The sequence below is a fragment of the Carassius gibelio genome, chromosome B5 (assembly GCF_023724105.1).
Source record: "Carassius gibelio isolate Cgi1373 ecotype wild population from Czech Republic chromosome B5, carGib1.2-hapl.c, whole genome shotgun sequence".
NCBI classification, from domain to species: Eukaryota; Metazoa; Chordata; class Actinopteri; order Cypriniformes; family Cyprinidae; genus Carassius; species Carassius gibelio.
In genome coordinates, this window is record NC_068400.1 from 28,192,798 (window position 1) to 28,211,414 (window position 18,617).

General features: G+C 36.7%; 1 protein-coding gene across 1 annotated transcript in view; it reads right to left on the reverse strand.

Moving 5' to 3' along the window:
* The window catches only part of adamts3 (ADAM metallopeptidase with thrombospondin type 1 motif, 3), a 159,765-nt gene extending 141,653 nt beyond the window's left edge, over positions 1-18,112 (reverse strand). Inside the window, exons 1-3 of the mRNA XM_052556227.1 lie at positions 17,745-18,112; positions 15,719-15,743; positions 14,237-14,637 (exon numbers count right to left, since the gene is read on the reverse strand). Coding sequence (XP_052412187.1) covers positions 14,237-14,637; positions 15,719-15,743; positions 17,745-17,810 — 492 coding nt within the window. The 5' untranslated portion in view covers positions 17,811-18,112. The remainder of the gene's footprint in view (positions 1-14,236; positions 14,638-15,718; positions 15,744-17,744) is intronic.
* Positions 18,113-18,617: the final 505 nt, after the last annotated feature.

The window sequence follows — 18,617 nt, forward strand, 5'->3', positions numbered from 1 at the left end:
CTCTTTTAAAACAGCCTCTCAGTTTTACCTCCAGCCCCAGAGCCGGCCTCCTGGACACAGAACAGCCTCTCAGAGACCATGCTCTGGAATGTGCTCAGAGACTAGCGCTCTCTCTCTCTCTCTCTCTCTCTCTCTCAGTCCAGTCTCCCCTAGTCATAACCTGGCCACCCCTTCTCAGCACCATCCTGTGCACTCAAGAACACAGGGTTTACCTTTCTCCATAGCTGCTGCCTTTATCCATTTCAGATGAACTCAATGCTTCAGTTGTCAGTTTTTCCTTATAGGACTTTTTAAAATGCAACCAAGGTATTAGCAGATTCCTAAAGCTGCTTATATGCACCATGAGAATTGCTCCACCATAATAACTCTAGATCATATTGTATTACTATAAAAAATTCATACCCAGTCTGTTTCAAACTGCCCGAGGCATAAAAATATGCCGTGCACTGCATATGCACAAGGACAGAATCAGTATGCTCCAAACATACATGTTCTAACCCCATGATTCTTCCCTGCAGACACATAGGTCACTGCACCAGCCACCTGAGCCAAGCTGTCTGACTGTGTGAGAGGGAGTATCTTTGCACTTGAATCACTTAAATTAGAAGTGAATTAATGCCATTTATTGCAGGAATAATTCCCTGATGACAGTGGACTTTAACAGAGCATTGTCCCCAACTGCTGTTTAAGCGTGTAAAATACTGCTGCATTTGTGTGCATGCTAATATAGGCAAATAATCTAATATAACCCTAAACTATGCTCTAACTGGTTTGTTGTACTCTACCCATAACTGACAATCAATCAGTAAAGCTAAAGGTCACATACAAATTGCTAATCAATTATGAAACCTAGATCAATGGAATCTAGTCTGTTCATCTGTCTGACATGAATACATGGCCATTATTATGAAAAAAAAAAAATCATTACTGCGGTTCTTAAATGTTTGCAAGTTGTTAAGGGAAAACAAAAATAATTCATGCTATGATTGTGCAGTTTGTTTCCAAAACTTTTGGAGGTCAATGTATATGAATTGTTTTAAAAAAAAGGATAAAAGAAAGAAATACTGCGTAATATGTGAGAACTCAGGAGGATTTCATTAAAACCCTTCAGTCATCATTTTCCACACACCTGCTGAAAACACCAGCAAAGTTATGTTATGTTATGTTATGTTATGTTATGTTACGTTATGTTATGTTATGTTATGTTATGTTACGTTATGGTGTTATGTCATGTCATGTTAGATGTTGGTATCCACACCAGACCTCTGAACTAATTTAACTAGCAAGACTTCCTTGGCCAACCAGCATCATTATGGTGGCAATGGTGATCCACCAACTATACAAACACCAAACCAGTCCTAACAAGGAAATTCATGCTAGTCTAATATGGTATTTTCAGAAGACATTATTGCTTATACTTCAGTGAACCTGAAAAAAGTGAAACTTTATCATTTGTCAGTCTGGGGCATCACATACATCAAGTACAAATTAATCGTTTGGAAAATACTTCGGGAAAAGAAGAAGATGTAAGAAGGAGAAAAAAAATAAAGAATATGCTTCAGCCTTAGAACATCAGTGGAGGAAATGTAAAAAAAGGACGAAACTATCAAGACTTTTAAAATGTGGTATTGTACATAATGTCCTCCCGAATTAGGGTACAGTAAGGAAACCAGGTCCAGTGGACTAAGACAGAATCTCAAGCTAAAATAATTCTGACATATTTGTATGCTTGGAAATGTATTTTTTTTTTTTTTTTATATAAATGATTTTTTTTTCTTAGGCTCTTTGTATCCAAGGAAACTAATTTAGAGAAGAAAAACAGAACATTGAAATGTTCTTCCAAGAAACCATTTTAAACGGCTGCACAGAAAACAAACAGCCCTCCATAATAAGGCTGTGGCTGGACACTGTGATCAGAAAACATCGCCTCTTATCACGTTCAATGAACTACTGCCATTCTCAATAACACTCTTTTACACTTAGCCCTCAGTGCCAGCGACAAACATGGAGGATGGTGGTCAACATTATTTCTGCTCCATTAGCAGCACCAACCAACCAGCAGCTGGCTATGTGGAGTGGACAATTGCAGGTGGATGGAAAGAGCCTCTTGCCTTTACCTAAACTGCAGCACTCGAAAGGGATCAAGAGTCCTGTGTTCCATCAGTTTAATATCCCCAGCATCAGCGCCCGCCAAGCAGACACCAGCTATGGGCCAAGACAAACATATGGGATTCAGCTGAAGGGGTCCAGTTTTCTAAGACGGCACTCCAGTCAAAACTTCTTAAGGAGCCGGTCTGAACGTGCTTTATTTAAAAAAAGGTAGTGCAACTTTCAAAAAAGCGTGGATTCAGCCGACACACTGCTACCTTTCACCCGCCATGTTGTTTAAAGGTGTGTTTGGTTTAAAAATGTGTGTAAACCTTCGTCATCATTACCTGCCATTTTCATCCCTACTTTAAAAGGAACTTTTAAAAAGTTACACCAGTTAATTTCTTTCACTGGGAGAAGAAGAAAAAAAGATATATATTTTTTTAATCATCTAAAATAGACAGGAAAAGAGGAATCTCTGTATTTTAAGGAAGAAAATTCAAAATAAATGTGAAAAGTTTAGCAAAAATATTTCATAAGTACTACGGAAAATAACATAATAATCATTTTTCACCATACATTTTGTTACTTTAATATATGTGTGTAGTTGGTTTAGTTGGATTTGATTGCTTCTATTGTCCTCATTTGTAAGTTGCTTTGGATAAAAGCGTCTGCTAAATGACAAAATTTAAATATAATATAAATGTAAATAACAAAAATAAATTGAAAATTTAAAACAAGCCCCAAATCAAATAAATAAGTAACACAAATAAATATCTTCATATACACAAAATAAGGCTTTGCCTGTGCTCTTTCCATTTAAAATTAAAGGCAACCACTGCATATACATGCAACATGAGCAGGTTTTAATTTAAATTAGATTGTATAATTGAAATTTTGTAGCAAAAACAGAAATGTTTGACTTGATCTGTCAGTAGGTGGTGCTTAAAGCGTTTCCTTGGTTTCTGCTGTAAACGAAGCAGCGCTGAACTTATGAACTTTAAAGGGGGGGTGAAATGCTATTTCATGCATACTGAGTTTTTTACACTGTTAAAGAGTTGGATTCCCATGCTAAACATGGACAAAGTTTCAAAAATTAAGTTGTACATTTGAAGGAGTATTTTTGTTCCCAAAATACTCCTTCCGGTTTGTCACAAGTTTCGGAAAGTTTTTTTCGAGTATGGCTCTCTGTGACGTTAGATGGAGCGGAATTTCCTTATATGGGTCCTTAGGGCACTTCTGCCGGAAGAGCGCACGCTCCCGTATAGCGAGGCTGAGCAGCACAGACTTTCACTGATCAGAGCGAGAGCGTCGCGAAAAGTCACAAAAGAAGTGTGTTTTTGGTTGCCAGGGCAAGACAACCCTGCACAGATTACCCCAAAAAAAAAAACAGCATTAAGGGACCAGTGGATGGAGTTTATTTTTACAGAGCATCAACGGAGTTGTGCAAGTGTTTTTGTTTGTTCCCTGCATTTCAAAGATGCTTGTTCACAAGGTCCAGTTTGACGACGGATTTGCACATCGTTTATTTCTTAAGGATGATGCAATCCCAAGGAAAAAGGGTCACGATCGTGTGTTAGAACCGCAGGCGGTGAGTAAAACTGCTTCAAATATCTCTGCCTCCTTGTTAGTGCGTCCCCTCCCATGCCAGAGACCCGGGTTCGAGCCCCGCTCGGAGCGAGTCGTTGCTGCTGCTGCTTTCGTTCAGTTTCAGCCTCTGGATCTGATTCTGGATCATAAATAAACGGCTGAATCTAACTGTAAGCCATGGTTTGTTTTGGATGATGGGTTTTCCCTCACGGTAATGTCACAGCTTCCAAACGCTCTCAATGCAAAAGCCTATTCGCGCTCGTGATTCTTTAGCTCCGCCCACACGTCACGCCTCCAGTCGGTCGTGTTTTTCCGGGAAAAATCGGTACAGACTATCTTTCTCTTATGAATATAATAAAACTAAAGACTTTTTCGATTTATGAAGGATGCAGTACTACTCTATATGTACTCAAGATTAACAGGATATTGAGTGAAAACAAGCATTTCACCCCCCCATTAACATGAATTATACAGAGGCAACATGAAAGGAAAAGTACCATCTAAACTTTTCTAAAGACAGTAAGTTCCCCTCAGACATGCATTCATATAAACTCCTGGCCCTAAATGAAATTGCAATTTGTATTGCATTATTACCGGTTTGAATCGTTACATATTTTGATCATTTTCAACCGGCTCGCAGTTAATCGTTACATCCCTAACAGAAACTAAATTGATTTGCTTTTGAAATTTTGAAAAATACATATGTAAAGCAGCTTTACAAAGAAAAGTGTCTAACATATTCCAGTAAGCAAAGGAAAGTGGCAAAGAAAACCATCTAAAATATGGCTACGAGTGTTCAAACTATGAAGAAAGGGCAGGGAAAAAAGCAAAAAAAATAAAATAATACTGGACAACATGTCAGCTTACTGTTCTTCAATGATGTGCAGGCTGTAGGATATTTGGTATGATGAAAGAGCATTTAGCTCAAAACATCATATCACAGATGATAATAATCTACAGCATGTGTCCACTCAAAATGCGCGATCTGTCACTCTGAGTGTGCGTTTGTAAAATGAGCAGTAGCGAGATTGATAATTGCTTTCAACACACAATAGTCAATAATAAGTCAATAATGTCTTCATATATATATATATATATATATATATATATATATATATATATATATATATATATATGCACTATTACAGTAGGAAAAATGAAAACCACACTTTTGAAAGCCTGGCGGGTACACAAGTTATCAATTTATTACACTTTTATTATCCCAGCCACAGTCTAATCACTATGAAAGTGTGAAAACGTAATTAGCAGATCTGCTCTACATTCAGTCCCACAACAACCTACAAAAACCTGCTGCTTCCATACAGAATAAACTGAAAATGGATAATTGGCACAGTATGAACATTTTTCAAGATTTTTCAAAATTTCTGTATTTGGCAAGCACAAAGGAACTCTGAAAAAAGTAAAAAGACATAGTATGTGACGTCATTTAAATCTATTTCGAAAAGACAACATAGAAATCAAATCAAAATCGTTCATTTATTTTTGTGCTGCTCTGAAAAAGCACCCAAAGCAAACATTTACCCATTACTCTGAGTGGTGGCAAGACCTGCATGGCTAACTCTAAATAAAACTCAAGCTGCTGGTGAACAGGCCCCAGTGTCCAGAGCAATGACAACAGAAAATGTGGCTTTAAACTGGTCATCATTAAAAATGTATAAATATATTAATACATTAATAAAAGCAGCCAAACACACATGGCTGGAGTTGCTAGTCTCTGGCCTCTCCTAAAGCAGACCTAAAGAAATAAGTTGCCTCTGCATGTCCTCCAACACCTCCCCTCTTCAACCTCAAACCATACACCAAAACAGCTCAGGGGTCAAGCTTCTGCAACAGGCAAGTCCTCGGCTGAATCAACAAAGTACATCAATAACTATTAGTGAATACAACTCTTGTGTACGGGTCCACTTCTCAGGGGGAAGGAACTGGCTCGGTTTCTTTCTCAATCAAAGGAAACCTTTTTTTCTGGATATGCTAAATCCCCAACATGTCCTCTTCTGTATAACTGAAGCATATACAACCATTCTTTACAAATACTTAACAAATCATATTGGAGATGGACTAAAGGCCCTTCTTTTTAAGAGAGGACAAGCGTCTTGCTAAATATAAAGTGGTGATTTGAGTCTAATCCAAAATATCAAAGCATCTGTTTTCTCCAACCTCTCTTTGTCACTTTAGATAATGCTTCGCATTAAATAAGTCTTTCCAGTAAAAACAGAATGTTGTGAAATAAGTTGGGACTACTGCCAGCTAAACTGCACTTTTTGGTGCATTTGAAATGAATTTAGAAAGATAGAGGTACACAGAAGGGGGAAATTAGTTATAGCATGACTCAAATCCTTTAGCTGTAAAAACACAAGCAGAACTGAGGTAACAGTTAAAATCTGGACAGCCCGTTATGATCCAAATGTTACCTGATTTCAAGCTGAGATGCTGAAGTTGAAGTCACTGTGTTCAACCAATATTTGGTGAAGAATGTTTGTGCTCCCAGATGGATGGTTTCTGAGTTTAAACTGGTGTTGGAATGAATAAAAGCCTCACCTGAGTTTGCAAAGTTTGAATATGTGAGTGAAACTAATGCTGCTCCTTTCAAAGAAAAGCAACTACTTCTGATAGCTCTGTTGGTTCAGAAAACGTGATTTACTCTCTTTCATTCAGAACACTTCTTCACTCTTAATGTAGCTGTTCAACTAGAACTTAAAGAGATTCACCCAAAAACAAAAATCCAGACATAATATGTTCAGCCACATACGATTTCAAGCCTTCATAACTTTCTTTTTTCTGTTTAGCAGTTAACAGAAAAGGGGGGGAAATGCCCTTTCCGGTCCAATTTCACAGAACAGGAAACCCAAATTAGTACTCAATAGGTTTAATGGCAAAGGTAGCAATGTTGAATTCATGAATGCAACTTTCTTTTGAGTCAAATTATTCCTTCTTAAATCCAATTGATCCAGCTCTCAAGTTCAACTCAATGAACGTCTTAAATGTTAAACATGCTCTCTGGAGAGGAAGGTTATCAGTGAATGACGTAAAAGTTGTGGTCTCTTTGTCACACAAAGCTTGAATGGCTACATTTTAGCTTTTTTAAGCTTAAAAGCTTCAATCCCAATTATTTTAATTGCCATGGAACAGGGAACAGGCACAGTCTTCAGAATCTTTTCTGCAATAAGGATGAAATAATGTCAAAGAGGTTTGAAAAATATGATGAAAATGAGAGAAGATTATATAACTGGTAGCTGGAAACTGGAAATGCATTGTATCAGCAAGGATATCTGTTGTGTTATTTATGTAAATGGTATATAGAATTCCATGTAAGTGCATCTACAGAATCTTCCACAATTCTCGACCCACTTTTGCTGCAGCCATGTGAGGACAGAACATTTTGTTATAAGGTTAAAAAGGCATGTTGCTTTGGTTGAAACATTCCATTCTTCAATTGCGTATTAAATTCACATGCGCAATAAATCTTTTTTGTTACTTTCCAGTTTGTCTCTAGAAACTGGCAGTTACAGATGATGAGAGTCTGGAGCATTAAGAAAAAGGCACATTGAGTGATCCACCGAGTAAAGGGAGGGACACACACTGGTATGCCAGCGATGTCAGAAAGCAGAGATGTGTTTACTCTTAAAACAGAGTACACCCACTTGTGACAGTTTAGGTCTCAAACATGTTACGGTCACTGGCACTTCTGTTTGATGTAGGTTGTGCAGCCACCATCTCTTAACTTAATAAATATGACTATAATAGCACAGTTCTCCTCTCTGAACTGCAGCTCTACTTTACTCCAATATACCAAAGATTTAACACAAAATAATGGCAAAAAAACACTGCACATGGACTACCCACAAACTATATAAAAAAATACAGTGCAAACAGTGCAGACAAAATAAAAAATGCTCAAGACTCACTTTAAATGAGTCGGATGAATCATTCACTGAATGAACTCACTGAATCCATTAAAGCGGTTACTGAATCAACATATGACTAGACTATAATGTCTAGTAAGAAAACATGTCTCACGGGCTGCATGTAAAAATAAACATACAGAGTGAGCAGTGTAAATAAATTTAAAAAAAAAATGACTCTTATGTGCATTTTTGGAGGGAAGTCGTGGCTTACTGGTTAGAGATTCGGATTCGTAAACCAAAGGTTGTGTGTTTGAGTCTTTGGCTGGCAGGAATTGTAGATGGGGGGAGTGAATGTACAGTTCTCTCTCCACCTTCAATACCACTACTGAGCTGCCCTTGAGAAAGGCACTGTACCCCCAACTGCTCCCCGGGCGCCGCAGCATAAATGGCTGACCACTGCTCAATGTTGAAAATGTCTGATGCTTAATTTTTGTTTGTTTTTGAAACCACAATTTTGTTTCTTCAGTATTCTTTGATGATTAGTTGAAAGGAACCGCATTTATTTGAAATAGACATGTCTGTAACTGTTTAAACATTTTCACTCTCTTTTGATCAATTTCATTCAGCCTATATTTGACATAACTGCTGAATAAAAGTATTCATTTTTGTTTCAAAATAAGAAATAAAATATTTATATAACTGATTGGCTTACAGTTACTTTTTATGCTGCTTTACATTGCAGATTAGTGTTTCTTATCATTAGGGTTGGGAACCGAGAACCAGTTCTTATTTAGAATAACTATTCACTTGCTTATTCAGAACCGGTTCTGTTCTTTGAAAAGAACCAGAACCATGAACAATTTCTAAGTTTCGGTTCCGACACATGACCAAGCGCTGTGAGCTGCCTTCCGCCGGGGTTCTGAAGATTCCACATTTCCCGTAAAGGATGTTACATAGTGACTAACAGAAATGCCCCCCTGCATCTTTACTTACTGAGCACATTGATTCCAATGACGCGCACTCCACAGACACGCTGCGTCGCGTCTTTAACTAATGAACACATCGTTTCCCTCGACTTTACGCGCACCTTGATAACTGTGCACGCGCCACTAAATTATATTATATTTGTCTCATATTGTCATTAATATACATACTGATTTCATCTTGGACCATTAAATAAATAGACTGCTATTGTTATGCAAGTAGGAGGGATAGATTATTTGGTGTACAGGTCATTTCAAGAGTGATAAACAAAGTGATAGAAAATATTTATTTTAATACTTTAAATTTTAAATTTTTTAAAATGTGGAAACCACTCATTGCATCACACCATCTCCTGACTGCATTATTATTTGTGAAATAGGGGCTTTATGAAGAGTGTGTATAATTGGTTATAAGTAGAACAGTTTATATTTCATTCATTTAGGCAAATGAACAAGTGTCTCAGCCCTTCAAGGGACTATTTGACAAACCAGCGTATTCCTGTTTGAAAAGCAAAATGTTATTGATAGTGTAAAAAGCATCAACTTTGAAGCTGATTGCTGGACTAGCATTACTCAACATTACTCACTACCTTCCAGTAACACTATATTCAATGAAGGTAAAATAGTAAAAAAAACATAACAATAGTTAATTTAAATGGAACCAGAACAATTTCAAACAATACTCAACCCTACTTATGAAGATCCATATTCTGTAATATATGTTGCATTTTGGCATTGCCAACATTTAAATTAAGTTGACAATAAGTAATAAACAGTATTGCGCATTGAGTAGTTGATTATTGTACATTTTTCTTCACCACTATTTTTTTATAATTGTTTAATGATTTTAATTGAACTGGAATAGGAACCAGAAAATTTCTGACAATTCCCAGCTCTACTTATCATATTATTTAAATCTATTGTTGGAATTATAAACACAGTGGTTTGTATTTCAAATAGTTCACTGGAGTTTTTTATTCTTCTTGTTATTTACCTATAACAGTTAATGAATCAGAAGCATTGCCCATTCACAGAAATAGCTTACTTCAAATTATTGGTGTCATATGTTTGTTAGCTGCTGCTTTGTAGAGCAATATAAAATCACCATTAGGACTAGGTTTTGAAACAGAGCTAACACTAGAACTCAAGGAGGAATTCAAGGCATGATGGGATAAAAAGAAGTTCAAAGTCATCACAGCTGTGAAATGGATCTGAGAAAGACTGTGAACATGTAAGATTGTTAGTGGCAGAGTGGGCAGAAGAACACAGACTCCTCTGACCATTAATATCATTATTCTCCTGACAAAGGTGCGTTGGGGATGAAGTTCTGGCTCAGGGCCAGTCTCGTGTGTGAAGCTCAGCCAGGAGTTCAGTAACTCAGCCAGCTCTGATCATCAATGAGTGAGGAGCCTCATTCAGCACCCTGGCCACAGAGTACAGCAGTATGCATTATAGAGGCCAAGCTATGAGTGACACAGAGCCGAATTATCAGATGATAATTCCCATTGCCTTGTGAACACTCTGACTGGTGACCCTATTTCAGTCCCTATTGGAAAGGGAACAGGCAATGGTTTGGCTCTTTGATATTTCTATCAAAGTATTTATGCTTACATTCCAAAACCTTGTTGAGTTGTTAAAGGGTTAGTTCACCCAAAAATGAAAATTATGTAATTACTGACTCACCCTCATGTTGTTCCAAACCAATATGACCTCCGTTCATCTTTGGAACACAGTTTAAGATTTTTTAGGTTTAGTCCGAGAGCTTTCTGTCCCCTCCATTGAACTGTGTGAACGGTATACTGTCCATGTCCAGAAAGGTAATAAAAACATAATCAAAGTAGTCCATGTGACATCAGAGGGTCAGTAAGAATTTGTTGAAGCATCGAAAATACATTTTGGTCCAAAAATAACGAAAACAACGATTTTATACAGCATTTAGTTCACCAAATCGAACTGAATGGTTTGAAACGGGTCACATCTCCAATAAGCATTAATCGACAAATGACTTAAGCTGTTAACTTTTTTAACATGGCTGACACTCCCTCTGAGTTAAAACAAACATATATCCCGGAGTAATTCATTTACTCAAACAGTACACTGACTGAACTGCTGTGAAGAGAGAACTGAAGATGGACACCGAGCCGAGCCAGATAACAAATGAAAGATTGACTCGTTCTCGAGTCAAGAACTGGTTGCATCGGTAAAGTGATGGGAAGTTCGGTTCTTCTCCGCAAACCGGTTCTTTCGAACAGTTTTATTCAATAAACCGGTTGAAAAAAACGGTTCACCGGTTCTTTTGCTCTTGAAGTAATGACATCATTGGCGATAACTGCCCTTCATTCAAGCCTTTGGTTTACCTGGGCTCATAACATTAGCACAGAATCAGTTTAGAATCAATCACCAAAAGAATTAGTTCGGTTCACACGCGCTGTGTGTCAGTCTGCTTAACACTGAATCACATATGCGCAGTATCATCATCTCCTCGGTTATCGAATCAGATGCGTCTGACAGAAACAGTTCTCGGTTCAGTGTACTAGTGATACGAAAACCGATGCAACCGGTTCTTGAATCGAGAACGAGTCAATCTTTCGTTCATTATCTGGCTCGGTTCGGTGTTCATATTCAGTTCTGTCTTCACAGCTGTTCAGTCAGTGTACTGTTTGAGTACATGAATTACTCCAGGATATTGGTTTGTTTTAACGCAGAGGGAGTGTCAGCCATGTTAAAAAAGTTAACAGCTTAAGTCATTGGTGGATTAATGCTTATTGGAGACGCGAACCATTTAAAACGATTCAGTTTGTTTTAGTGAACAGGTTCAAGAAGAAACGGTTAAATCGAATGATTTGTTCGTAAACCAGACATCACTACACTGCAGTTCACGTGCTCACAACAGATCCGCAAGAGAAGACAATGCTGAATAAATTCGCCATTTTTGTTATTATTGGACCAAAATGTTTTTCGATGCTTCAACAAATTCTAACTGACCCTTTGATGTCACATGAACTACTTTGATTATGTTTTTATTACCGTTTTGGACATGGACTGTATACCGTACATACATTTTCAACAGAAAGCTCTCGGACTAAAACTAAAATATCTTAAACTGTGTTCAGAAGATGAATGGAGGTCTTATGGGTTTGGAACGACATAAGGGTCATTAATGACATAATTTTCATTTTTGGGTGAACTAACCCTTTAAGCAGAAACAGAACCGTTCACTTTTCTCCACTTTCAGAGGAATGTTCACAGGCCTGAAACATGCCTGTGTCATGTAAGTGAGCCTCCCACTCCTCCTTCTCCTCCTCCCCCAACTAAAATCACCCCTCCATCCCCCACGACCTCTGAAAAAAGGAAATATCTGCTTCACAGGCTACATGTGAAGACTTTAAGATCCACCATGGCTGTAATTAAGACCAGTGAAACATAACTTGGTGTCGACTCGGAGTGCCACTTTACATCAAAGACTGTTCACGTAAGCATTTGATCCATTACTCAAGGAAGTGGTGGAGTTTAGATGGAAAAAGTAAATCTTAAGCCTCAGTAGGTCTTGAAGAAATACACAAGCAAGATTCCAAAGGTCAACAGTGATGTAATTCTAAGACAATTTAAACATTCAGATCTGAAGGAAAATGTCTAAAGGAGTCACCTCAAAAGGAACAGTTAAGCTTGTCTCAGAGCAGATTAACTCATAGGTTCTAATAAGTACTGAATATGAAAATGTCTTTTTATTGAATGCAAGGAAAAACACAACATTCAATGTAAACCAATTCATGAACACATTCATGAACAAAAGTATTTCGATGAGTGGGCCTCATGGGAGGATGATAAAAAAACTCTTATCTTGAAAGGAATTGATAAAAAAAAAAACAACTTACAAACATATGAGCCACCACTTGAATCAGAACGATGAACTCACTGAATCAACTAAATATTACTCACTAGTGAGAAAACATTAATTCTCTGAATGAATTCACCGAAGCAGATACTGAATTAACAATTCAATTGTCTTTTGCAGTCATATCCAGTCAAATTCAGAATTTCTATTTCAATGATTTTACTGCATCCTAAAATTAATAATAATATATTAAAACAAACTGTCAGATAAATATCTTCTTTTACATGGCTTTTTGACTGAGTACAAACTAGTTTTTTTTTATTTGTAAGGTTTTTTTTTTTAAGTTTTTTTTTTTATGTAGTTCATTTGTAGAAAAGCTAACACATTCCACTTGATTCCAAGGAGCAAGGGAGAGTGTGGTGTCCAAGTGTAGGCTCAGATAAATAAAACTCTGTGCTAAATGCCATTGCTTGATTCCAAAGAAACACCTTTTTCCACTGAGAGCCTCATCAATGCAGACGTCACTCCTTTGCCCATGCTTGTCTATCTAAAGTCTTTGAAAGTTTATGCAAAATCGATTTTTCCAATTTGACCTCTGTATTATTTATTGTTCAAGAATAAAGCTCTCCTTTGATGTTCTCTGATGTTGGAAAGGCCCTGGGGAGAGCTGCTTCATCCTATTTTTCAGCTTTTTGGTGTGACCCACAGTTCACTCAACTCTGCTGTCACTCTGGACACTCACCTCAAGTTTGCATAGTCTTTTGTGAGGAAATAGAAAGGCCAAAAGGTACAATACACAATTTCCCTGAACGAGCTAATCTGAAGACTGACAGGTAAGTGATTTAGCACCACCCTCAGCACAGCATGTTATAAATGGGAAACTAATAACTTTTCATTTTGCTATAAGCAAGATCTTCAATGGATAACTTACATTTCGGACCATTACTCACACAAAGCTATCGACAGCTTTTAGAGGGCTTGGATTATAATAAATTGCTTATCTGGACAGTTTTTATTTTTTTTCTTCTTCTTTTTGGAGGCTTACAGCCTCTAGTCCCAGTCTACATAAAATTGTATGGGGAAAAAAAGCCATTAATAATTTAATAACAATGTTCAACGTAATGTTCTTCTGCAGAACTCTAAATAAAATTGTAATGTTGTAATGCCAAAATTCTATTAGACCATATAAAACAATTTACTTTAACTGTTATTTTTATTTAGAAAAATATCATAAATAATAAAATAATAACAAAATATTTGAAATTATTAAGAGAAAGATATATTACTGGCTTTTCTGTATTGGCTATAATTGTAATATTGCTGCATTGGTAGTAAAGACATGAGAGTTAGAAGATGATTGAGTGCGGAGGTGATATGTCCCTTTAAATAAAGAAAGTGTCAAACATAAGGAAACAGCAAATATTATGGGGAGAAATTATGATCATAAAAGCAGGTTCACTGCAGGTTTAGAAGAGTCTAGGCATGACTCACCACTAAATGCCAGTGATGATTTTCATAGAAGTTTAGAAACGAACTGTGCTGGCATTATGAAGTATGAAAATAGGCCAAAATAGTTTGTAAGTCAATTATATTAACTACACAAACCTACCGCAACATCATGTTTCTGTCACATTTTCAATTTGTTAAGATCATTAGTATATACTGTATATGAAGAGTTCAGATGCAAAAACCTCTACATGCCATCTGAAATTCTCATCTAAAATTAGGAATTTTTTCAGGCTCCTATATTTATGTTCAGTTATTTCACTTTAATAGCCTGATGGCATTTAGAGGTTTTTGCATCTGAACTCTTCATATATATATATATATATATATATATATATATATATACTTGGAAAGGAAACAACACTCACCAGCCCATCACAGTTGTTAATGGCGACAGAGGTTCCAGGCACATCCGTGATGTCCCCTATAAAAGTGCAGTCCGTTTTCAGCAACTCCCTTTTGAGTATTCTCTCTGAGTGGGTTCCATTCTCAGTCTCATTCCCAGCTATTTCTATCTCATCGTGCCATTCCACCATGGCTCCTGGAGCCACTAATCTTTGGTTGGGATGTAGTCGGAGGTGGAATTCTTTGCCAAAGACAGTGATGTTAAAGAATAGCCTGTCTACCGCTTGCGTTGACCCTTTCAAAACCTCCCGCTTCACACGCTGCTTGTGATTGGCCGAAAGAAGATGCGAGAGGTAGTGTCCCTCTGCGTCTGTACTGATGGGAGTAATGAGGCCATACTCTTTCAGACGGCTCTTCAACGAATCTGATAAAACATAAAGACACACATGTAGAATTTATCTTAAATATATTAAAAATTAATTAGAAAACATTCAAATCTCATGCCACTTATAAATGGATGCTGTATATCAAGTCTTGACATATGAAAGATGGTTTTCATGAGGGAAAACATTTCAAATCGAAAAAATGTGCCAGAGACAAAAACTCTTTGCCTTGCTGTTTGTTATGGCAGTTTTAGCTAAGCAAGAAATAAAACTGTTTGTCTCCCATGACTGCCCATTTTAGGGCTTATGCAAAAACAAATTTATTCATTCAGTTTCTTAAAATACAACAATACTAACATCTGTTTAAAACATTTTGTAGAGGATGTTTGAATGTGAATTCCTTGTTTAATTTAATAAACATACACATTTTTAAACATTACATTTTAATCAATAATGTTAACATTAATACAGTCATTTTTCATTTACACTTACTAAATTGTCAATTGTCAATATCAACCTAATTAAGTGCATTGGTAATTAAACTGAATATGGTGGAAAATGCAATGAACACATCACTGCAGGTTGTGACGTTGACACCATTTTCAAATTTACAGTATCAAGTAAGAGTTTTCAGTGTACAAATTAACTTCTTGAAATTCTCCCACTGATCATTAAAAAGAGAGAGAATAATTCCTTTAGTTAATTTATTATAAGTCTAACTGACTAAACAACGTATTATCCTGTGCAACTTGCGTCTCACTCCCACAACCTATTAAAAGTGTTAAAGTATGTTAAAAGTTCTTTAGAGATAGATTTGCATCATCTCTTAGGGTAAACTTAGGGCCTTTACTGTACTGACAGTCTGTTAAACAGTTCTGATTAATTTTCTGATTATAATATTTGTCATTAAACATTGAGAAGAGATGCAATTGACAACAGTTAAACTCCACTGGACACTTGGCAGAGTGTGACTCTAGTTTGCACTTTGCAGCTGTCTACATAAATTATCAATGAAGCATCATAACTTATAAAATGACTTTTTGACCTTTAAATAAGTTTAAGAAACAAAAAGAGCCTAAAGATATGGGAAATGTTTGAGGACCACAAGGCTGTATTCTTTACCTTCTTTATCTACACTTTCACCAGCCTGCAAGAAAAAAAAGAGAACAAAGAGACAATGCATGAAACATGCAGCCAAGACATTTACAAAACAACTGAAAAAGTACTATTGGTAAAAACCATAAGGGATGTAAGAATATACAATCTGACATTCAACTTTTAATTTCATGTGGCAAGCCTTTTTAACATGTATTTTTTGGAGCCAGTCCTCCAACAAAAAACAGACACATAGATCATTTGTGCAAGCACCTTATCACAACCTATATTTACTTTTTAAAGTTAAGTGCCCTCTAGTGGGCATATAATGACAATATCGTGTTGCGTCTGTCATCATGAGATCACTAGTAAATGTCATTACCAATCAAAATGCGCGTTTATTTAAATGCAATGTGTTGACGATCTCACAGTAATTTAAACACATTTTACTAGGTGGCTAATTAGTTTGAATGACCACACCTAACTCCACCCCAAAACCTACCCCTCACAGAAATCATGCAAAATCATGATTTATAGAGCATATACATTTTATGAGAATGTGCGTTATCTGGGATCGAAACCATGATCACAAGATTACATATCGTCATATATCGCAATGCGATACTAACTGAGCTACACAAAACACGAAATACAATGCAAATAAAAGATTACAAAACATTAATATGAAAATGTCCTGTTGCCAGTATTGGTGGAATTTAGGGGTGCTCCGATCACGATCATCCGATCGTTATGCGCATCTCGTCAGTAAAGCCGGTTATTTAATCAGCGGTTAATTCCATCAGGTGCGTGATTTCACATAGAGCAGCTGTTACTACACAGAGCTGTTGTTAATAGAGAAGATGCGCAAATCCACTTCATTTTAAGCGTTTATTGGAGCATCTTCTCAGTTAACAACGACTCTGTGTAGTAACAGCTGCTCTATGTGAAATCAGGCACCTGATGGAATTAACCGCTGATTAGAAAACCGGCTTTACTTATGAGATGCGCATTAACGATCGGCCGATCGTGATCGGAGCACCCCTAGTGGAATTGTAGTAAACACTCTGATAGGTCATATTTCAGGGATTTTGAAAAATTACATATACGGGAATATTGGTTGCAGGACAAGTTGATTTCTTGTTAATACTAATTGCTAATATGTAACCCAACAATGACAAGATAGTTACCAGTGGCAGAGGAACAAGAAACTCATCTTGCTGTTGTGGTTCAGATATAAAATATTCCAACAATAATATGCTCAATTTGTTGCTGTTACTTATTTTACATTTACTAGTATAAGGTGCCTTTAAATTTTTGTTATTTCTAACCATCCAAATAGTTATCTATTTCATCTTTACTGATACTTATTAGAGACTAGTACATTATTAGAGACATTAATATCCCATCTCAGTTGTTGTGATTAACATTTCATATCTGGTTAACAAGTTACTAATTAGTTACTAATAAAAATGGCTACTTCATAGTTTTTGTAAAGTAAAAAATTGTTTTATTTGCAACAAAAACATGCTAGTGTACTGGAATAGTAACTAATATTGCAACTAAAAACGAAGGATTGACAAATTGTCTGAATAATTCTATGTGGCAAGTGTCTACTAGCAGCCATGTAATAAAGCCTTAGCAATTAATAACAGCAATTAAAACAAATAGGCCTACTACAAGTTCCTAATAAGATACTACTGAACTTGTTAAAGAAATTCATGTGAAAACAGCTTGCCATATTTCACGTGTTTTCATCCATGCCAACTTTTCAGACAGTTTTAGCCATTGGTTTGACAGCTGGGAACACTCTCCTAAAATGCGCACGTTTCTCTCTCTAGTATTTGGTTAGTACATTTTCTGTGAGTAGAACAAACTCAATATAGCCTACTGGAATGAATATTCTTATAACCGGCTTACATTTTAGTCAAACGGATATGAAATTAAATCGTGTTCCAGCGGGAGGGCGACTGTCACATCTCCCGCGAGTTTACAAAGCACTTTCTATACAACTTTACGTGTATATACACTTATACAGTAAATCATTAGCACTTACCAGATGAGCTGAAGTCACACTTACTATAACTCCTACCAATAGTAACCTAAGTGACAGGACAACCATCACGAGTCGGGTTTTCACAAATGAAAGACGAGAAACAGAAACTAAAATCCAAAGTTGGATGTTTCAATACGCGCGTTCCTTCTCTTAAAGTGTCGCGCACTACTTATCCTCAAACAAGAAACCTTAATTAAAGAGTAATTCATAGAATTTAAAGTTGTAGAACTTGGGTCAGTGCCTCAGTTTAGTAAACTTATAGGAAAGACATCCGTCTGAAGAGTGGTGGTGGATAAGTTGAGTTGAGCTGGCTGGATAGAGCCTTGTCTGAGCTCGAACCTGGCACTTCGCGCTGACTAATAAACTACAGACCAGCCCTGAAGTGACGTCATTTTCTAACCTTTCCCAGAAAGCAAATGGTGGTGAAAAAAGAAGGAATATGTAAAGAAAACACATGGCGAAGCTTTTCTTAAAGCTCGTGTGAAAACGTGATGGAAAGATAATCAAAAGAGGTCTGAGATAGCCTACTCCTGCAGAAGCAGCTCCTGTTACTTGGCAGGTAATAATAGGAGAATACCATACTTTTGCATTAATGTCAATAGATTTGATTTCAATACATGTTCGTGGGGTTAAAATTTATTTGGTGCTAATTTTTATAGGTGGCCTGACTTTTCCAGTGACTTGACTGGCTTTTATTTAAACAGAGATAATAACAGCTCGCAGTGTTTGAAAATTATGTGTTCTGTTTTTTCCTCCCTCTCTGATGAGGACAAGAAGGGAGGAACAAACCAAAGAACAGGCTACAATCCTCTCCCGTCTCAATCAATGTACTGTTTAATGGCCTTCTGCCATGTCTTTATATAAACCAAATTG